This window comes from Natator depressus, chromosome 4, assembly GCF_965152275.1.
Source record: "Natator depressus isolate rNatDep1 chromosome 4, rNatDep2.hap1, whole genome shotgun sequence".
NCBI lineage: Eukaryota > Metazoa > Chordata > Testudines > Cheloniidae > Natator > Natator depressus.
The window spans coordinates 85,680,337-85,695,822 of record NC_134237.1 but is presented as its reverse complement, the minus strand read 5'-3'; the positions used below and the strand labels follow the sequence as shown (position 1 = coordinate 85,695,822).

The 15,486-nt window shown below is 43.9% G+C and overlaps 1 protein-coding gene across 3 annotated transcripts in view; it reads left to right on the top strand.

Annotated features, from left to right (window-relative positions):
* The window catches only part of TUSC3 (tumor suppressor candidate 3), a 293,191-nt gene that overhangs the window by 118,673 nt on the left and 159,032 nt on the right, over positions 1 to 15,486 (top strand). For all 3 annotated transcript variants that reach the window (XM_074951349.1, XM_074951348.1, XM_074951347.1), the window contains one exon: positions 13,324 to 13,441. In XM_074951349.1, coding sequence (XP_074807450.1) covers positions 13,324 to 13,441 — 118 coding nt within the window. The remainder of the gene's footprint in view (positions 1 to 13,323; positions 13,442 to 15,486) is intronic.

Here is a 15,486-nt window from a genome sequence, read left to right as displayed (position 1 = left end):
CTGGGCACACAAGTTCATCAAAGCATATCCTCAGGCTGATCAGTCCTCTTTGATACAACTTGAAGAACACGTATACAATCCAGTGTACCCTGCACTTTCTGCTCCTAAAGGAATTCTGTGCCAAAAAAAAATTCTGTGCACAATATTTCAAAATTCTATATACTTTATTTGTCAATATAGAAATGTGGAAGCTCCATCATGGCAGTGGGGAGCACAGGCCACTGGCTGCACAGAGGTGAGAGATCACCCTTCAGCCCCCATCCTCTTCAGGATATGGACTCGGTGGTGAGATTGCACCCGACCCTGACAGAGCACAAGGGCAGGCCCTACCCCAGAAACACCCCAGGGCCCTGCCCCTCTGTGCTAGGCACACCAAGATAGCAAGTGAAAGGGACTGAGTTTTGAATGCACATCCAGCCCTAGTTCCTGATCCAGGTATGGGGCAGGCAGGCTCAGCCCAGCAGGATCCAAGTGTGGAGGGTTTAGTGTGGGGGGATCAAGGTGTGGTGTGAGAGGTTTCTGTGTGGGGCTATCTGTGTGCAGGCGGTTCAGTGAGGGGTCTGGATGCAGGGGGAATGGGACTCTGCAAGGAGGTCCAGGTGAGGGTGGTTGGGGCTCAGTGGTGGGAGGTCTGGGGGTCAGACTCAGTAGGAGGAGTCTGGGTGGGGGGGGATCAGTGGGGAGGTTCGGGTGCTGGGAGAGAAGGTCTTGGTGGGGTGAGGATCTGGGTGCAGCTGGTTGATGGGTCAGTGGGGTGGGGGTCCAGGTGCAGGGGGCTTGTTGGGGTGGCCCAAGTGCAGGGAGGGTGGGGCTCGTCGGGGTGGGTGTGAGAGTAGCATGGGGGTTGCATGGGCGCAGGGAGTGTGGGCTCAGTGGGGTATGGGCTGGGTGCAGGGGTGAGGGTCCAGATGGATGGGTGAGGGGATCAGTGGGGTTCCAGGTGCAGGGGGATGAGTCTTGGTGGGGAGGTCTGGGTGCAGGGGGGGGCTCCAGATACAGGGGTGTAGCTCAGCAGGTTGGGCCTTTGGGTGGGTGGATGGGCTCAGTGCGGGGTTCTGGATGCGTGGGAGTGAGGCTCGGCGTGGAGCTCTGGGCATGGGAGGGTCCAAATGCACAGGGTTTGTGTGGATGGAGGAGAAGCTCCCTGTACACTAACCACTCCCTCCCCGGCTGAAGATCAATGGGGGCAGGAAGTGGGGTGGGGTACGAAGCTTCCTGCAGCTAGGGGTGGTTTCTGGGGGTGGATCTGACCTGGCCCCAGTCCCGGCCGCTCCTTGCCCCAGCCCTGCCAGGACTAGCAGCTGAGCCCAACACAGGATAGGAACCATGGGCCAGGGCATATCAAGCCCTGCCCCCCGGCAATGATTTACTTCTCTGCTCGCTGCTTGGGGCACCCAAAATAATGCACCCATGCTGCTGGGGAGGGGTGCGTGACCGCTCTTGTGGCTTCCCTTTGCTTTCCTGTTAGAAAGTCATTTTTCTGCAGGGAAACAACGAAATGTGCAGAATTCTGTAAACACACAGTGGTGCACAATTTATTCAGGTGTAACTTTCAAATCACTAATTCCCTTGTGCCCGAACACTGATTGTTTCATTCCTCAAGTTCATTTTGCTCACTCAAATCACTCCAGAAAAGCAGTAAGGAAAAAGTTGTTTTTAGACATTAATTCCTCAGATTACAGTCTGCCCCCTTTTGCAGATGCTTAGGGATTTGACTAAGAGTGTGACTGGGCAGTGTTAACCCTCCCTAGTAACTCATGACCTAGCTCACCAGTTTCTACCAGGTTCTGCGGAAATGCACTACCTGAGAAAAGAAGGAAATGGCAGAGAAAGAAGAGGATTTCATTGCCAGAGTGATACCACACTTCTTTTGGCTGATGAAGCACATTTTATAGTCCTCCCCTGCCTTTGCTGTGTGTGTGACACTTCGATAGGTGAACCACCATTAAATGTCATTGATTGTTGCATGAAGCAAAAGTTCTTCCTTAGTCTGCCTGTGGTGGGGTGGCTGCCCCACACAAGGAAAAGAAGGTGTTAAAAGCAGCACCGGGGAGGCTGCGCAGAACCTACTAGTTAGGAAAGGGCTTATTGAGCCCACCAATAGGGGGAAGGCTAGCTGGAGCAGCCAGTCAGGGCTCTGAGGGCCATATATAAAGGGCTGCTCAGCAGAGCAGAGGAGAGTCTCTCCCTGGAAGGCATGGGAGGAGGACTGACTGGCTGACTGAAGAAGCGCCCTAGATAGAGCAGTGCTGGTCAGGGGCAACAGAGTGTGAGGGTGGGCTGCTATGGTCTAGTGGCTAGGCCTAGCCTTGGAGTCCAAATACCTGGGTTCTCTTCCTGGCTCTACTCACTGATCTGCTGAGTGATGTTGGGCAAATCACTTCACCTTTCCTCTGTCTATATAAACTGTAAGCTCTTTGGGGGAGAAGACTTCTTGCTATGTGTGCCTAACACAATGGGCCCCAATCTATAGACCCTACTGTAATAATTTTTTTAATGGTGTGGCTGGACCCTGATCTATTTAAATTCTTGAAAAGCAGGATTAAAACTTTGAATTGGCACCATAAATGATTGGAAGAAAATGAAGGGATTAGAGCAGAGGGATAATGTGATTGTGGAAGCCCATCCCACTGAGGAAGTGGACTATAACATAGTACAGGAGCTGGAGACTCTGCCTTGCTTCACATGCAGATATAGTGTGTAACAGCAATCCAGTCTGGAGGTGACAAATGCATGGAATACAGGAGGGATGTTAGCAAATGCTATGTACTGAAGCTTGCTGTCACTACTTTCCTCAAGATTTTGTCTTGGACTGGGAGGTCTGAGATAGAAAGGTTTTAAGAGAGATTTCTGCATCAAGTACTGGCTTTTTCAGGATTGGGCAGGCTAATGCATTTTAAAAAAGAGATTGGCAGTTTTACTTCTCTGAAGGAGGTATTGATTATTTCCATTAGCAGAGGAAACTGATATACTTCTGCTGGCTATGATTGCCACAGGTCTGTGTGGTAGGAGTTGACTCTCATATTTTTAAAGTCTTCTAGTGTTTCATCATGAGTGAAAGTCTGAACTGTCAGGTGTACTGGAATGCTTAAAGCCGTCCAGTCCAGTCTAGATTTTGGTTATCTGCCTTGAAGGGTTCCTCCTATATGTAGCTAATGTTTCTTCTTCGAGTGATTGCTCATATAGATTCCAATTAGATGCGTGTGCACCGCGTGCACAGTGGTTGGCAAGTTTTCCCTTAGCAGCTCCCATCAGGTTGACTGTGGAGCCCCCTGGAGTGGCGCCTTCATGGCGCTGCATATATGCCCCTGCTGACCCAGCCCCTCCTCAGTTCCTTCTTGTCGGCTACTCCGACAGAGGGGTAGGAGGGTGGGTATTGGGATGGATATGAGCAAGACATCTCGAAGAACAATAGTTATGAGAAGGTGAGTAACCGTTTTTTCTTCGATTGATTGCTCATATTGATTCCAATTAGGAGACTCCCAAGCCTTACCTAGGTGGTGGATGCTGAACGCTGCATCATCCCTGTCATGCTGGATAACGGCGTAACGAGAAGTGAATTTATGCACCGAGGACCAAGTTGCTGCCCTGCAGATTTCTTGTATCGGGACCTGGGCCAGGAATCATAGAATCATAGAATATCAGGGTTGGAAGGGACCCCAGAAGGTCATCTAGTCCAACCCCCTGCTCGAAGCAGGACCAATTCCCAGTTAAATCATCCCAGCCAGGGCTTTGTCAAGCCTGACCTTAAAAACCTCTAAGGAAGGAGATTCTACCACCTCCCTAGGTAACGCATTCCAGTGTTTCACCACCCTCTTAGTGAAAAAGTTTTTCCTAATATCCAATCTAAACCTCCCCCATTGCAACTTGAGACCATTACTCCTCGTTCTGTCATCTGCTACCATTGAGAACAGTCTAGAGCCATCCTCTTTGGAACCCCCTTTCAGGTAGTTGAAAGCAGCTATCAAATCCCCCCTCATTCTTCTCTTCCGCAGACTAAACAATCCCAGCTCCCTCAGCCTCTCGTCATAAGTCATGTGCTCTAGACCCTTAATCATTTTTGTTGCCCTTCGCTGGACTCTCTCCAATTTATCCACATCCTTCTTGTAGTGTGGGGCCCAAAACTGGACACAGTACTCCAGATGAGGCCTCACCAGTGTCGAATAGAGGGGAACGATCACATCCCTCGATCTGCTCGCTATGCCCCTACTTATACATCCCAAAATGCCATTGGCCTTCTTGGCAACAAGGGCACACTGTTGACTCATATCCAGCTTCTCGTCCACTGTCACCCCTAGGTCCTTTTCCGCAGAACTGCTGCCTAGCCATTCGGTCCCTAGTCTGTAGCGGTGCATTGGATTCTTCCATCCTAAGTGCAGGACCCTGCACTTATCCTTATTGAACCCCATCAGATTTCTTTTGGCCTAATCCTCCAATTTGTCTAGGTCCTTCTGTATCCTATCCCTCCCCTCCAGCGTATCTACCACTCCTCCCAGTTTAGTATCATCTGCAAATTTGCTGAGAGTGCAATCCACACCATCCTCCAGATCATTTATGAAGATATTGAACAAAACCGGCCCCAGGACCGACCCCTGGGGCACTCCACTTGACACCGGCTGCCAACTAGACATGGAGCCATTGATCACTACCCGTTGAGCCCGACAATCTAGCCAGCTTTCTACCCACCTTATAGTGCATTCATCTAGCCCATACTTCCTTAACTTGCTGACAAGAATACTGTGGGAGACCGTGTCAAAAGCTTTGCTAAAGTCAAGAAACAATACATCCACTGCTTTCCCTTCATCCACAGAACCAGTAATCTCATCATAAAAGGCGATTAGATTAGTCAGGCATGACCTTCCCTTGGTGAATCCATGCTGACTGTTCCTGATCACTTTCCTCTCACGTAAGTGCTTCAGGATTGATTCTTTGAGGACCTGCTCCATGATTTTTCCAGGGACTGAGGTGAGGCTGACTGGCCTGTAGTTCCCAGGATCCTCCTTCTTCCCTTTTTTAAAGATTGGCACTACATTAGCCTTTTTCCAGTCATCCGGGACTTCCCCCGTTCGCCACGAGTTTTCAAAGATAGGAGCGCCGCCGATGAATCCTGTGCCATTGTGGAGTGCCATAAGTGCTAGGGCTGGTATGTTGGCCAGCTCGTAGCACGTGCGGGTGTAGGACGTGATCCAGGAAGATATTCTTTGAGATGAGACTGGGAGTCCTTTCATCCATTCTGCTACGGACAACTGGTTCGACTTCCTGAACAGCTTAGTGCACTCGCTGTAGAATGCTAGTGCCCACTGAACATTCAGAGTGTAGCCTCCGCTCATGGCTACTGGCATGAGGCTTAGGATAAAAAACAGGCAGGAATATATCTTGGCCAGTATGGAAACGTGACATGGCCTTAGGAAGAGAGGCGGGGTGAGGTCTGAGTTGCACCTTATCCTTGTGGAAAAATGTATAAGGTGGGTCTGAGGTAAGGGTCTTTAACTCAGACACCCTCCTTGCCGATGTAATGGCAACCAGGAAGGCTACCTTCCATGACAGGTAGAGCAAGTCACCGGTGGTTCAAATGAGGGCCCCATTAGTCTGGAGAGGACCAAGTTAAGGTCCCAGGCAGGAACAGGCTGTCTAATCTGGGGATGTAGCTATTCCAGACCCTCGAGGAACTGGCCAACCATGGGGTTGGCAAAGACGAAGCATCCAGACGCTCCTAGGTGGAAAGCCGAGAGAGCAGCGAGGTGTACCTTTATGGATGATACTTCCAGGCCTTGCTGTTTCACGTGCAGAAGGTACTCTAGGATGAGAGGGATAGGTGTCTGAAGTGGGGGTGTATGACGCTGGTCACACCAGCAGTTAAACCTCTTCCACTTTGCCAGATATGTGGCTCTAGTGGAGGGCTTTTTCCTGCCAAGTAAGACCTCCTTACCTGTTCCGAGCTCCATGGGGTTCAGCCGGAAAGCTTCCAGGCCATGAGGTGGAGGGATTGGAGGTCGGGGTGATAAAGACGACCGTGGTCCTGAGTGATCAGGTCAGGGAAGAGTGGCAATGTGATTGGGGTGACCACCGACAGTTCCAGAAGGGCGGTGTACAGTGTTGCAGTGGCCACGCTGGAGCTACCAGAATGATCTCCGCCCCATTCCTGTGGGCCTTGAGTAGGACCTTGTGCATGAGAGGGATCAGGGGAAAGGCATAGAGCAGGTGGCCTTCCCAGGGTAGCAGGAATGCATCTGTGGTTGAGCCTGTGCTATGCTTCTGAAAGGAGCAGAACATTGGGCACTTTCTGTTGCCGTGGGTGGCAAACAGATTGACCTGAGGAAATCTCCACCTTCAGAAAACGGAGTTTGAACCCTTGGGCTCACGGCATAGCCCAGAAGCCAAGGTGTGGGGGTTAGGTATTGGGGAAAAGCCCCCACTCCCAACCCTTATCTCACTATATACACTAATTATTACTACTAAGAACTAAACTACAACTTGCTAAGCAAGCGACTGCAGTTCCAACGACAGTCACTGGTGGTAAGAAGGAACTGAGGAGGGGCCGGGTCAGCAGGGGCATATATGCAGCGCCATGAAGGCGCCACTCCAGCGGGCTCCACAGCTGACCCGACAGGAGCTGCTAAGGGAAAACTTTCCGACGACTGTGCACATGGCGCGCACACACCTAATTAGAATTGATATGAGCAATCACCTGAAGAAACATTTGCTACATAGGAGGAACCCTTCAAGGCAGAAAACCAAAATCTAGACTGGACTGGACAGCTTTAAGTATTCCAGTACACCTGACAGAGTTCAGACTTTCACTGATGATCAAAGACTAGTCTGTAGAAAGAGTATGAAAATTCTGTTATGCAGTTTGAATTTTCTACACTTTGTAGTATTTTTATTATATATGTGATAAATTTTCTACATGGAGTTGCAGAAACTTCAATGCATCTTAACCATATTTGGTTAAGATAGGTGTGGGTCTACATATATGTTTGTTGATCTTCCCAGACTCATGGCCAAAGAACTTAGTTATAAATTGTTGTTGTGTTGCAAGCAGGAAGTTAATATTTAAACACTTTTATTGTTAGGAAAAATATTATTCCAAGTAACAAACAGCAAACTAATTGTACTGGAAAAGAGTAGCAATGAACAAATCTTATTACAAAGAGATGGAAAAGACCTTCTAGACCTTCTGTTAGTCCATTCCCCTGCCAATGCAAGTTGTTGCCTATTGTATAGTTATTAGTATTTTGTTTAATCTACTTAATGTACCATGTGATAATGCTTTCATCACTTTCCTGGGCAGATCATTTCACATCTTAATAGATCTTACTGATTTTTTTCCTAATGTTCTGCGTACATTTGCTCTCAATTTTATTCCATTTGGTTTGCTCTACAGTTGAAAATTGGTTTATCTACGCCAGTCAGGGCGTTAAAAATCTACATCCCCGGAGGGGCATAGTTAAGATGACCTAAATCCCTATGTAGACAGAGCTAGGTTGATGGAAGAAGTCGTCTGTTAACCTAGCGATCGCCTCTTGGGGAGTGTTAGGGGGCTTATTCGTTCACCCACTTACTTCCCTGGTCCTTCTCGCATGAACAGAGAGCAACAATACCCGAAGTCCAAAGGTGCAAACAATTCGATGTTTATTGGGGTGAACTTCCAGCAAGCATGATTCCAGTTTCCTTCCTTAGTATCCTCTTTCCCAGCTCTGACACCACAGAGCCTTACACCTGTGTCCCTGTTCCCATTCCTGCCCTTAGCAAAACATGATTCCAATTTCCTTACCCCCATTCCCTGTTCCCATCTCCCCCACCCACACACCCACCCTCATTCCCTGTTCCCATCTCCCCCACCCACATTCCCACCCCCACGCCCCCTCACTTCCTCACTGACTACAGATTATATAGTAAAACTTGAGTTCTGCTTAGCTATACCTTAACCAATCATTTTCCTGAAATTTAACTACCCAATCCTAACATATTGTAACATGATTATGTAACCAATTATATCCCACCACCTTAATTAGTTTACACCCAGCAAAATTAATTATACAGCAGACAGGAACAATCACAGAACCAGAGAGAGATTATACAGACAAACAATAGCAAAGTGGGAACTGTAATGACAAAACAATACAGAAGTGAGGATTTCACATCCCAGCTATTGATAAGTGAGTTCTTGCCAGACAGGATGCTGTTTCCTTTTACATTTTCTAGGCACTTCCCTTTCTCTGGAGGTGATAGGCATAATCAGGACAGGATTGTATTCCTAACAGCCCAATAGCACCGTCTTTCAATGTGACTAGTTTGGAATGTGAGGATGTGACCGGTTGCTTCCTAGCTTATGGCTGCCTCTGCTGCTTAGCCAAAAGCCTTAGCCTAAGAACAGGGCCTCAGACGTGACAGTAAGAGAAGGCCCTTACACCAGCAGACAGTGATTTTGATTCTTTCTTTTATACCTCTAGAACTAGCCAAATGATAAGAATACACCTAAATTCTTAGAGTATAGGCCTTTACAGACAGGCCTGAATACCTATATTCTAACAGGGAGGTGGATAACCCAAAGAACTACAGGTATGTTGCTCTAGTGTCTTAATTGGAGACAAGTCCTTACTCGAGCATTATACTAAGCTAATTTTCTCTAGTTCTGCTCCTATTTTCACCTTCAGAAAACCAAATAGTGCTCAAGCTATACAAATGTGATTCTTTGTGTAGACACATACACAAAGAAAACCCTCCTCTTTGCTGAATTGATTCTGTTTAATAAAACCCTTTGTGACAGATATGGCCATTTCCTGCAATATCCTTGAGAAAACTTATTAGGTTTAAATATATTTTGGAATTCATTGTATTAAATGCCAATATTATGTATTATTGTGGGCTGGGACTGTATGTAACCTCTCCAAGAGGGAAATATAATGTAAGGCCTACATGATCAAAACAGTATTGAACAATGTGCCAGACAAGAATGTACTTTTGGGATGATATGTATGAAGTAGATTTCCTGGGAAATATGTAGGAGGAGATGAATGCAAATTCCCCACCTCCAGTTACAAAAAAAAAAATCCTTTTGAAGCTACGCACTGAGGAGCGGGCCTTTGCTGATCATCTGTTATATGAGGCCAAGATCAAAGGCCCAATCTGCATAAAGGAAAGACTGAGTTATTCATGGTTGTGCTAGTTCTGAGCTAAGGTTGTTACAAACTTGCAACCACAGGGGGAAAAAAACCCTTTGTGGGGTTTGAAAGACTGACCCCTGCTAAGGCCTTGTTGGTATTGTAAGGGGGTGACCTCTGGTAAGCTTTTTGCTTGTGTGTAGTTTTTTTTTTTTTTAATTGTTTGTAAGATTTTCTCTGTAGTGTTTTTACCTTACGAATAAATGTGCCTTCTTATAAAGAGCTGTATGGTATCTTGTAACTGCTGGCAATTACAGCTGTTCATAGGCTCTGAAGAGAAAACAAAGCATAGATGCTGGCTTATTTAGTCAATCTGGTTTTCTGGAAATATCAAACCCATAATTTAATATATGATAAGTATGTGTCATGCAGGAAAGGAAACAGCTCGTACGACCTGCTGCCAACAATAACTATTGTCAAAATACTGAATATCCTAGGTAAAGAATGTTTAGATGGCAGTATGTCATCTAACCTGGTCTCTGCATCTCTTACTGGTAGATAATACTGCTGTCATTGCTGGTACTGCAGTGCTACCACCTCTGCCTAAACTCTTAAATGGTGGTAATAACAGTAACATTATTTCTGCTCTTAGATACTCTATGCTCCTTTCTGGCTCAGCCTGATGAAAAAGTAATGCCAAACTAGCAGCATTAGGGTCTATTTCTAGTCTGATCATGCAGTCCTTTCATGCCAAGATCAAATACAGTTCCTCCCATACCACTTCATAGCGGCTCACACAGCTAGTTGGAAGATGATGGCACTATATCTATAGCCTTTTCGGTAGTAAGTCTCCAATTAGAGTCAAATACAGTTCCTCCCATACCTCTTCATAGCAGCTCACACAGCTAGTTGGAAGATGATGGCACTATATCTATAGCCTTTTCGGTAGTAAGACTCCAATTAAAAAAAACAAAAACAAAAAGTTTTGGTTTTTTTTTTTTTTGCACCTGAGATGCAATCCCCTAGAGAACTACCATTTCTGGAACAGTGTTGCCTAGTATTTTTCAGAGTCCAGATAGGAGTTCCCAATCACTTCAGAAGGCTATTAGATATAATTTATTGCATCACTGCTATCCAAGTAGGTAGAGAGACATTATGGAGATAGTATCATATCATTCTTATTACAATACATAATATCTGGTTGTGAACATAGCTAGACCACGTAACAAATTGTGTGAACCTATCACTGTCAGTCTCATCCTTCCTTCTCCAGACCTTTCAGTTATTTTTTATGCCCACTTCTGTGTTGTCTTTAATTAGACTCCGATCCTGCAAGGACTTGCGTGCATGCATAACTTCATACACTGAGTAGTCCCATTGATTTCAAAAGAGAGACAGGTATATCTTTTCAGCCACCTGCTCACCACTTGAATTAAGAGCTAGCTTCAATATTAAAGTGCAAATATTTGAATTTTACCCACTTTTGCTCTTTATAGAATGCTCTTTTCAGTGTCTTTATAAAAGCTGTTCTTGAGAAGTCCTACAGAATACTTTGCTAAGTTACCTTCAGTAAGTTCTAAAAATTGTGTTCCAAAACCACCTTGTTGCAGAACATGCAAGTAGACACATAAAAACAAACAAAAACTCAGAAGCTAAGCTCTCTTCTGAAAAGACAGATGTCCATTAAATAAATTGGAAACTGGTTTAATTTGAAGATGCAAAGTATGCAAAGATGGGGAAAAATTAAGAAACTTTTATTAACTAGTAGGGGCATAACTATAATTTGTAATTATGATTTTACATGAATATCTGTAAAAATATGAAAGGGTAGAATAAAGAGAATGATAGCATCAAGATGAAATGCTGTTATCATCTTGTTCTGATCATAAAAATGGTAAGGTTTTAATATAACAGGTTTAACACAACAGTGCCCTACAGTTATTACTTAAGCATTTGCAGCATTCATTTGATGCTGCTTGACTGCCCTCTTCAGGATGCCGATGAACATGTTAGCCTATTTCAGTATGAAATACCAAACAAGTGCATAAGTTCAATATTTTCTGACCTTTCAAATCTAGTTTACCAAATGAGATTTTTTTAAAAAAATAATTGACAAGGGTAAAAGTTAGGTTTTCATTGTACTGCATCTGAGATTGACTTAAAGTGATGATCAAGTTTCACTTTTTATTTTTATAGTGGTGCATTTAACCATGCATGTTGTTTCTCTTGGTACACACAGCTCCAGAAGTGCTGAGGTGGCATTGACTTCAGTAGTATGGCTTGTTTTTAATGAGAAGAACAAGCATGCTTTCAACACCTCTTTATGAAAGACTGCTTATACCTGCCTCCCTTTTCTTCCTTCCTATATATATATATATATATAATCTGTCTGTATGCATTGTAACTCAAATCATAGACAAGTGTTGCAAGGGTAGCCAAATAGTTGCTTTTAATACCTGTATACCACGCCATAATGTGCATGCAACATGCTTTACAAAAACAACCTTCAGACAGAAGTTTTAAAAACAAATGTGTTCATACTATTTCTGTATCCCTCCATCCGAAAAGACAGGTAGATAAAGGACGGGGCTCTGTAATATAAATAAATATCCAAAGAAGGAGCTCTGTGGGGTGGAAATTGCCACAAAGATCCCCTCGGTAACTTTGCGATGCCCCCTAATAAACTGTACAGTTTTGCCCCCAAGTCTGTGTGGCTTCAGGGCTATGCAGATAACTTCTTCACTGGTAATGCTGCTCTCTCATCCCCTCAACTCCTCTCCCCCCAAATCTTGCTTTTAAAGTGATTTTCTGAGTACCAAGAGGGCGAGTGCAAAAGTTAATGTAGTGTCATGCTGCATTATTTTTCCCTCTGGCTCTTCCTTGAGGTTTGGGGGTAGGGAGCCTGCTGGAGGGAAAATGTGACTTTCTAATGCTGATAGAAATTACTACAGACTGCAAAAACTATATTTTGTGTGTTGGTTTTAAAATATTTTTTGTAGGAAAGAATGTCGAACAAGGATGTTATTGGCAACCCCACCCCCTTTAGATCTGCCACTACCACTCCTTTTGTGGCACAACAATTTTCAGTGTAGTATTGGCAGAGCTCTTTCCATGTATCCTTTGTTCTGGGAGGAATGTTGCATTGGTATATAGCAGGGGTGGCCAGACTTAGTGACCCTCCAAGCTGCATATGACAATCTTCACAAATTCAAAAGCCGGGGCACACCTGCCGGGACTCAGGGCTTCATCCCCGCCGGAGGTGCCCGATGGGGCTCGGGGATTCAGCCTTACTTGTGCTGAAGCCCTGAGGCTCAGCAGGTGTGCCCTACAGAGCTGAAGTCCCAAGACCTCCCTCCCCACTGGGCAGAAGCCCCTACCCCACCACCCCTCTGCAAGGCAGAAGTCCTGAGCTTCCCCACTCCAGTCTGGTAGGTGGAGTGTGGGGGAGGGAGCTACGTGAGCCACACTTCAACAGTAAAAGAGCTGCATGTGGCTCACGACCCACAGTTTGGGCACCCTTGGTATATTGCTCTGTGTTCTACTAGTCTGAACTGATGCTTATTTGGAGCAGTTTTGAGCATATAAATCCTGATACTAGATCTGCATTGCCACAAGGATGTCTCTACATGAATCAGTTTGCAGGTTTGGGCCCATATTTTCCAGCACAAACTATAGGAGCATTTAACTGACACTGTTTGTAAAGCTTTATGTTAAAAATGTTAAAACACATTTTCATTCGTATTTTGAATGTGGGTTTTGTTGCTTAGATAGCTATTATAAATTAACTGCATGCAATGTAGTTGTAACTGTCGGTCTTGGGATATTAGCGAGACAATGTGGGTGATGTAATATCTTTTATTGAACCATTTTGCTGTGACGCTCAGAGTACCTTTCCCAGAACTGAAGAACAGCTTGGTGTGGCTTGAAAGCTTCTCTCTCTCACTAGAAGAAGCTGATCCAATAAAATATATTACCTCACCCATTATAAATTAATTGTAATTCTGGAAAAAACAAAAAACCAACAACAACAACAACCCCCCTATCATCTTGCCATACTGGCCAAAGCCTTTTTTGGTAGAGAATTGAGAATGTGTTTGCTGGAGTTTTAGTTAATCCCTCTGTTTGGTTTGCAGTTGTTACAATTGGTTATGGAATCTTTACTGGGAGTCAATTACATACAGATAAAAATTATAGGTATCTATGCCTTTTTCCCTTACAGGCAAGCTAATGAAGAATATCAAGTGCTGGCCAACTCATGGCGCTACTCATCTGCTTTTTCTAATAAACTTTTCTTCACTATAGTGGATTATGATGAAGGAGCAGATGTTTTTCAACAGGTAAAAGGTGTTGAATGATGTCTTTAATATATATCACATTTTAAGTACTATGATTTTTTTGTTTAATATAAAAAAGAATTATTGGGGGGGGGAGAGGGAGGAGAGAGTCTGGAATACTGTTAGTCACAGGAATTTCTCTAATGCACCCAAGGTAGCTATAGCAAGAAACACCAAAAATGCAAAATGGCCAATTTTGCTACGTCATATGTAGTCAACCAAAAACAAATATGGTAATATCAAGTTTATCAAGCCATTGTTAATGTATTGGTTGCTTCCATTGGGCATTGTAAAACAAATGGACTCCAAAATGCTGTGAAGTGCAGTGAAAAATCACATTTGTAGTTAAGAGAACCTATAGGGAAGTTTGACATAAAAAAGCACTTAACAAATATCACCTTTCATGAAGACTTTAAATATTTAATACCCTTTTTATCTTTGTAAAATATCAGTCTTGGAACTCTTTAGAAAAGAGTGGGAATTGTTGTAAATAGCTATGGTTACTTTACAGTGTGGAGAACCAATTATTAGCAAATATGCTAGTCCCGCAAATTCTCTTTGGTTTGGGTACTCAGCTCAAGTTCAACTTGAATCATAATTCAAGAAAGAAAAATATTTTCTTCTCTTTGAAGCTTAGCCCCCTGCTTGGCACTAGAAGATGAATTAATAAAAGCAAGCAGCAGCAGCAGAAGTTACTAACCATTTTTACTCCCTTTTGGTTAATTGTGAGATATTAAACTATGAAGCAAAAAAAGCAGATCTACAGTGTTTAAAACAATACACAGTAAACTTAGATGGTTTTCCAACAGAACTGTTGGACCACATTGTATATAAATAACATGCTCTAAATTTTGCATTTTATTTTTAGTTCAGATATGCATTTTTGCACACACATGGAGCAAATTATATTCAGTAGATGCATTTGGCCCAGTTCATTCTGGTGTAAAGAGATAAAACTCCATTTATGTCAGTGGACTTACACTTGCTTATATCCACATTGTGTTTTGTTCATGGTCTTTGAAAACTCCAGCTATTTTGGATATCTGAAAACAAGAGTAACTAACAAGTGAGCATATTGTCATGTAGGTATTTGTTTTATCAGCTTATATAGGCAAACGTAACAAGACAGTGGACATCTGAACTAATTATAATAGCACAGGAGATTTAATTCTTGACTGTAATACTCATAGCTAAGCTGTTGCTGTGTAGTGGTTCAGAGAGGACATAAAAGCATGTCAGTTGATTTGATTTCACCTTTCATTCTGATTATGTAGAAACAGTCTGGTGCAACCAGGCTGTCAGCAGTCTTTAAAAAATATATACTGTGGCAAAATACCTTATTCGCCTCAGTAGGCTCAGTTCTTTTTAGCCTTGGAGACTCAGGTTTCGGGCAAGGCAAATCCTTATAGGTGGCACAGGGTCCTGCTACTCCTCTTCTCAGTCAGTCCCTTGTGCTTGTTTTCCTTCCCTTCTGGGGAGCAAGTGCAGCCTCCCTACTGGGAAGGTCTGGTGTCTTGCTGCAAACACCCTACTGGCAACTTCCCTGCTCCTCTCACTCTTCCCGTCCTACCACCCAGGGGAGGGTTTAAAAAGGTCCCAAGTAGTTGGAGTCAGCTGAACCTAATTGGTTCCCTAGCAACCCCTTTTCCAGCTGAACCTTATTGCCCCCTGGTTCTTTCTCTTCAGTGGATAGGGAGGGGCCTTTTAATCCCCTAGGACTAATTACTATCCCCCTCCCCCTTTTGTAGCTGTTTGTCCTGGGTTTACCACAATACCAAACAGAAGATTTCTATATCTGAGTATCCCACTAAATTCAATAGTTTTACAACATTCTTCTTAACACGGTTCACACAAATATTTTTCTTTCAACAGTTGTTCATTAAAGGATGGGGCGTATTGTATTTAGAAGAAAATAATATTTTAGTATCGAGTTTATTTTTCATAAATTATATATTGAACTTGTACTTGATGTTTAACTAAAGCATTTATGTAATTTAATAACATTGACTTTGTTGGAGAGCAGCAAGCACGGCAGGTAAATAAAATGT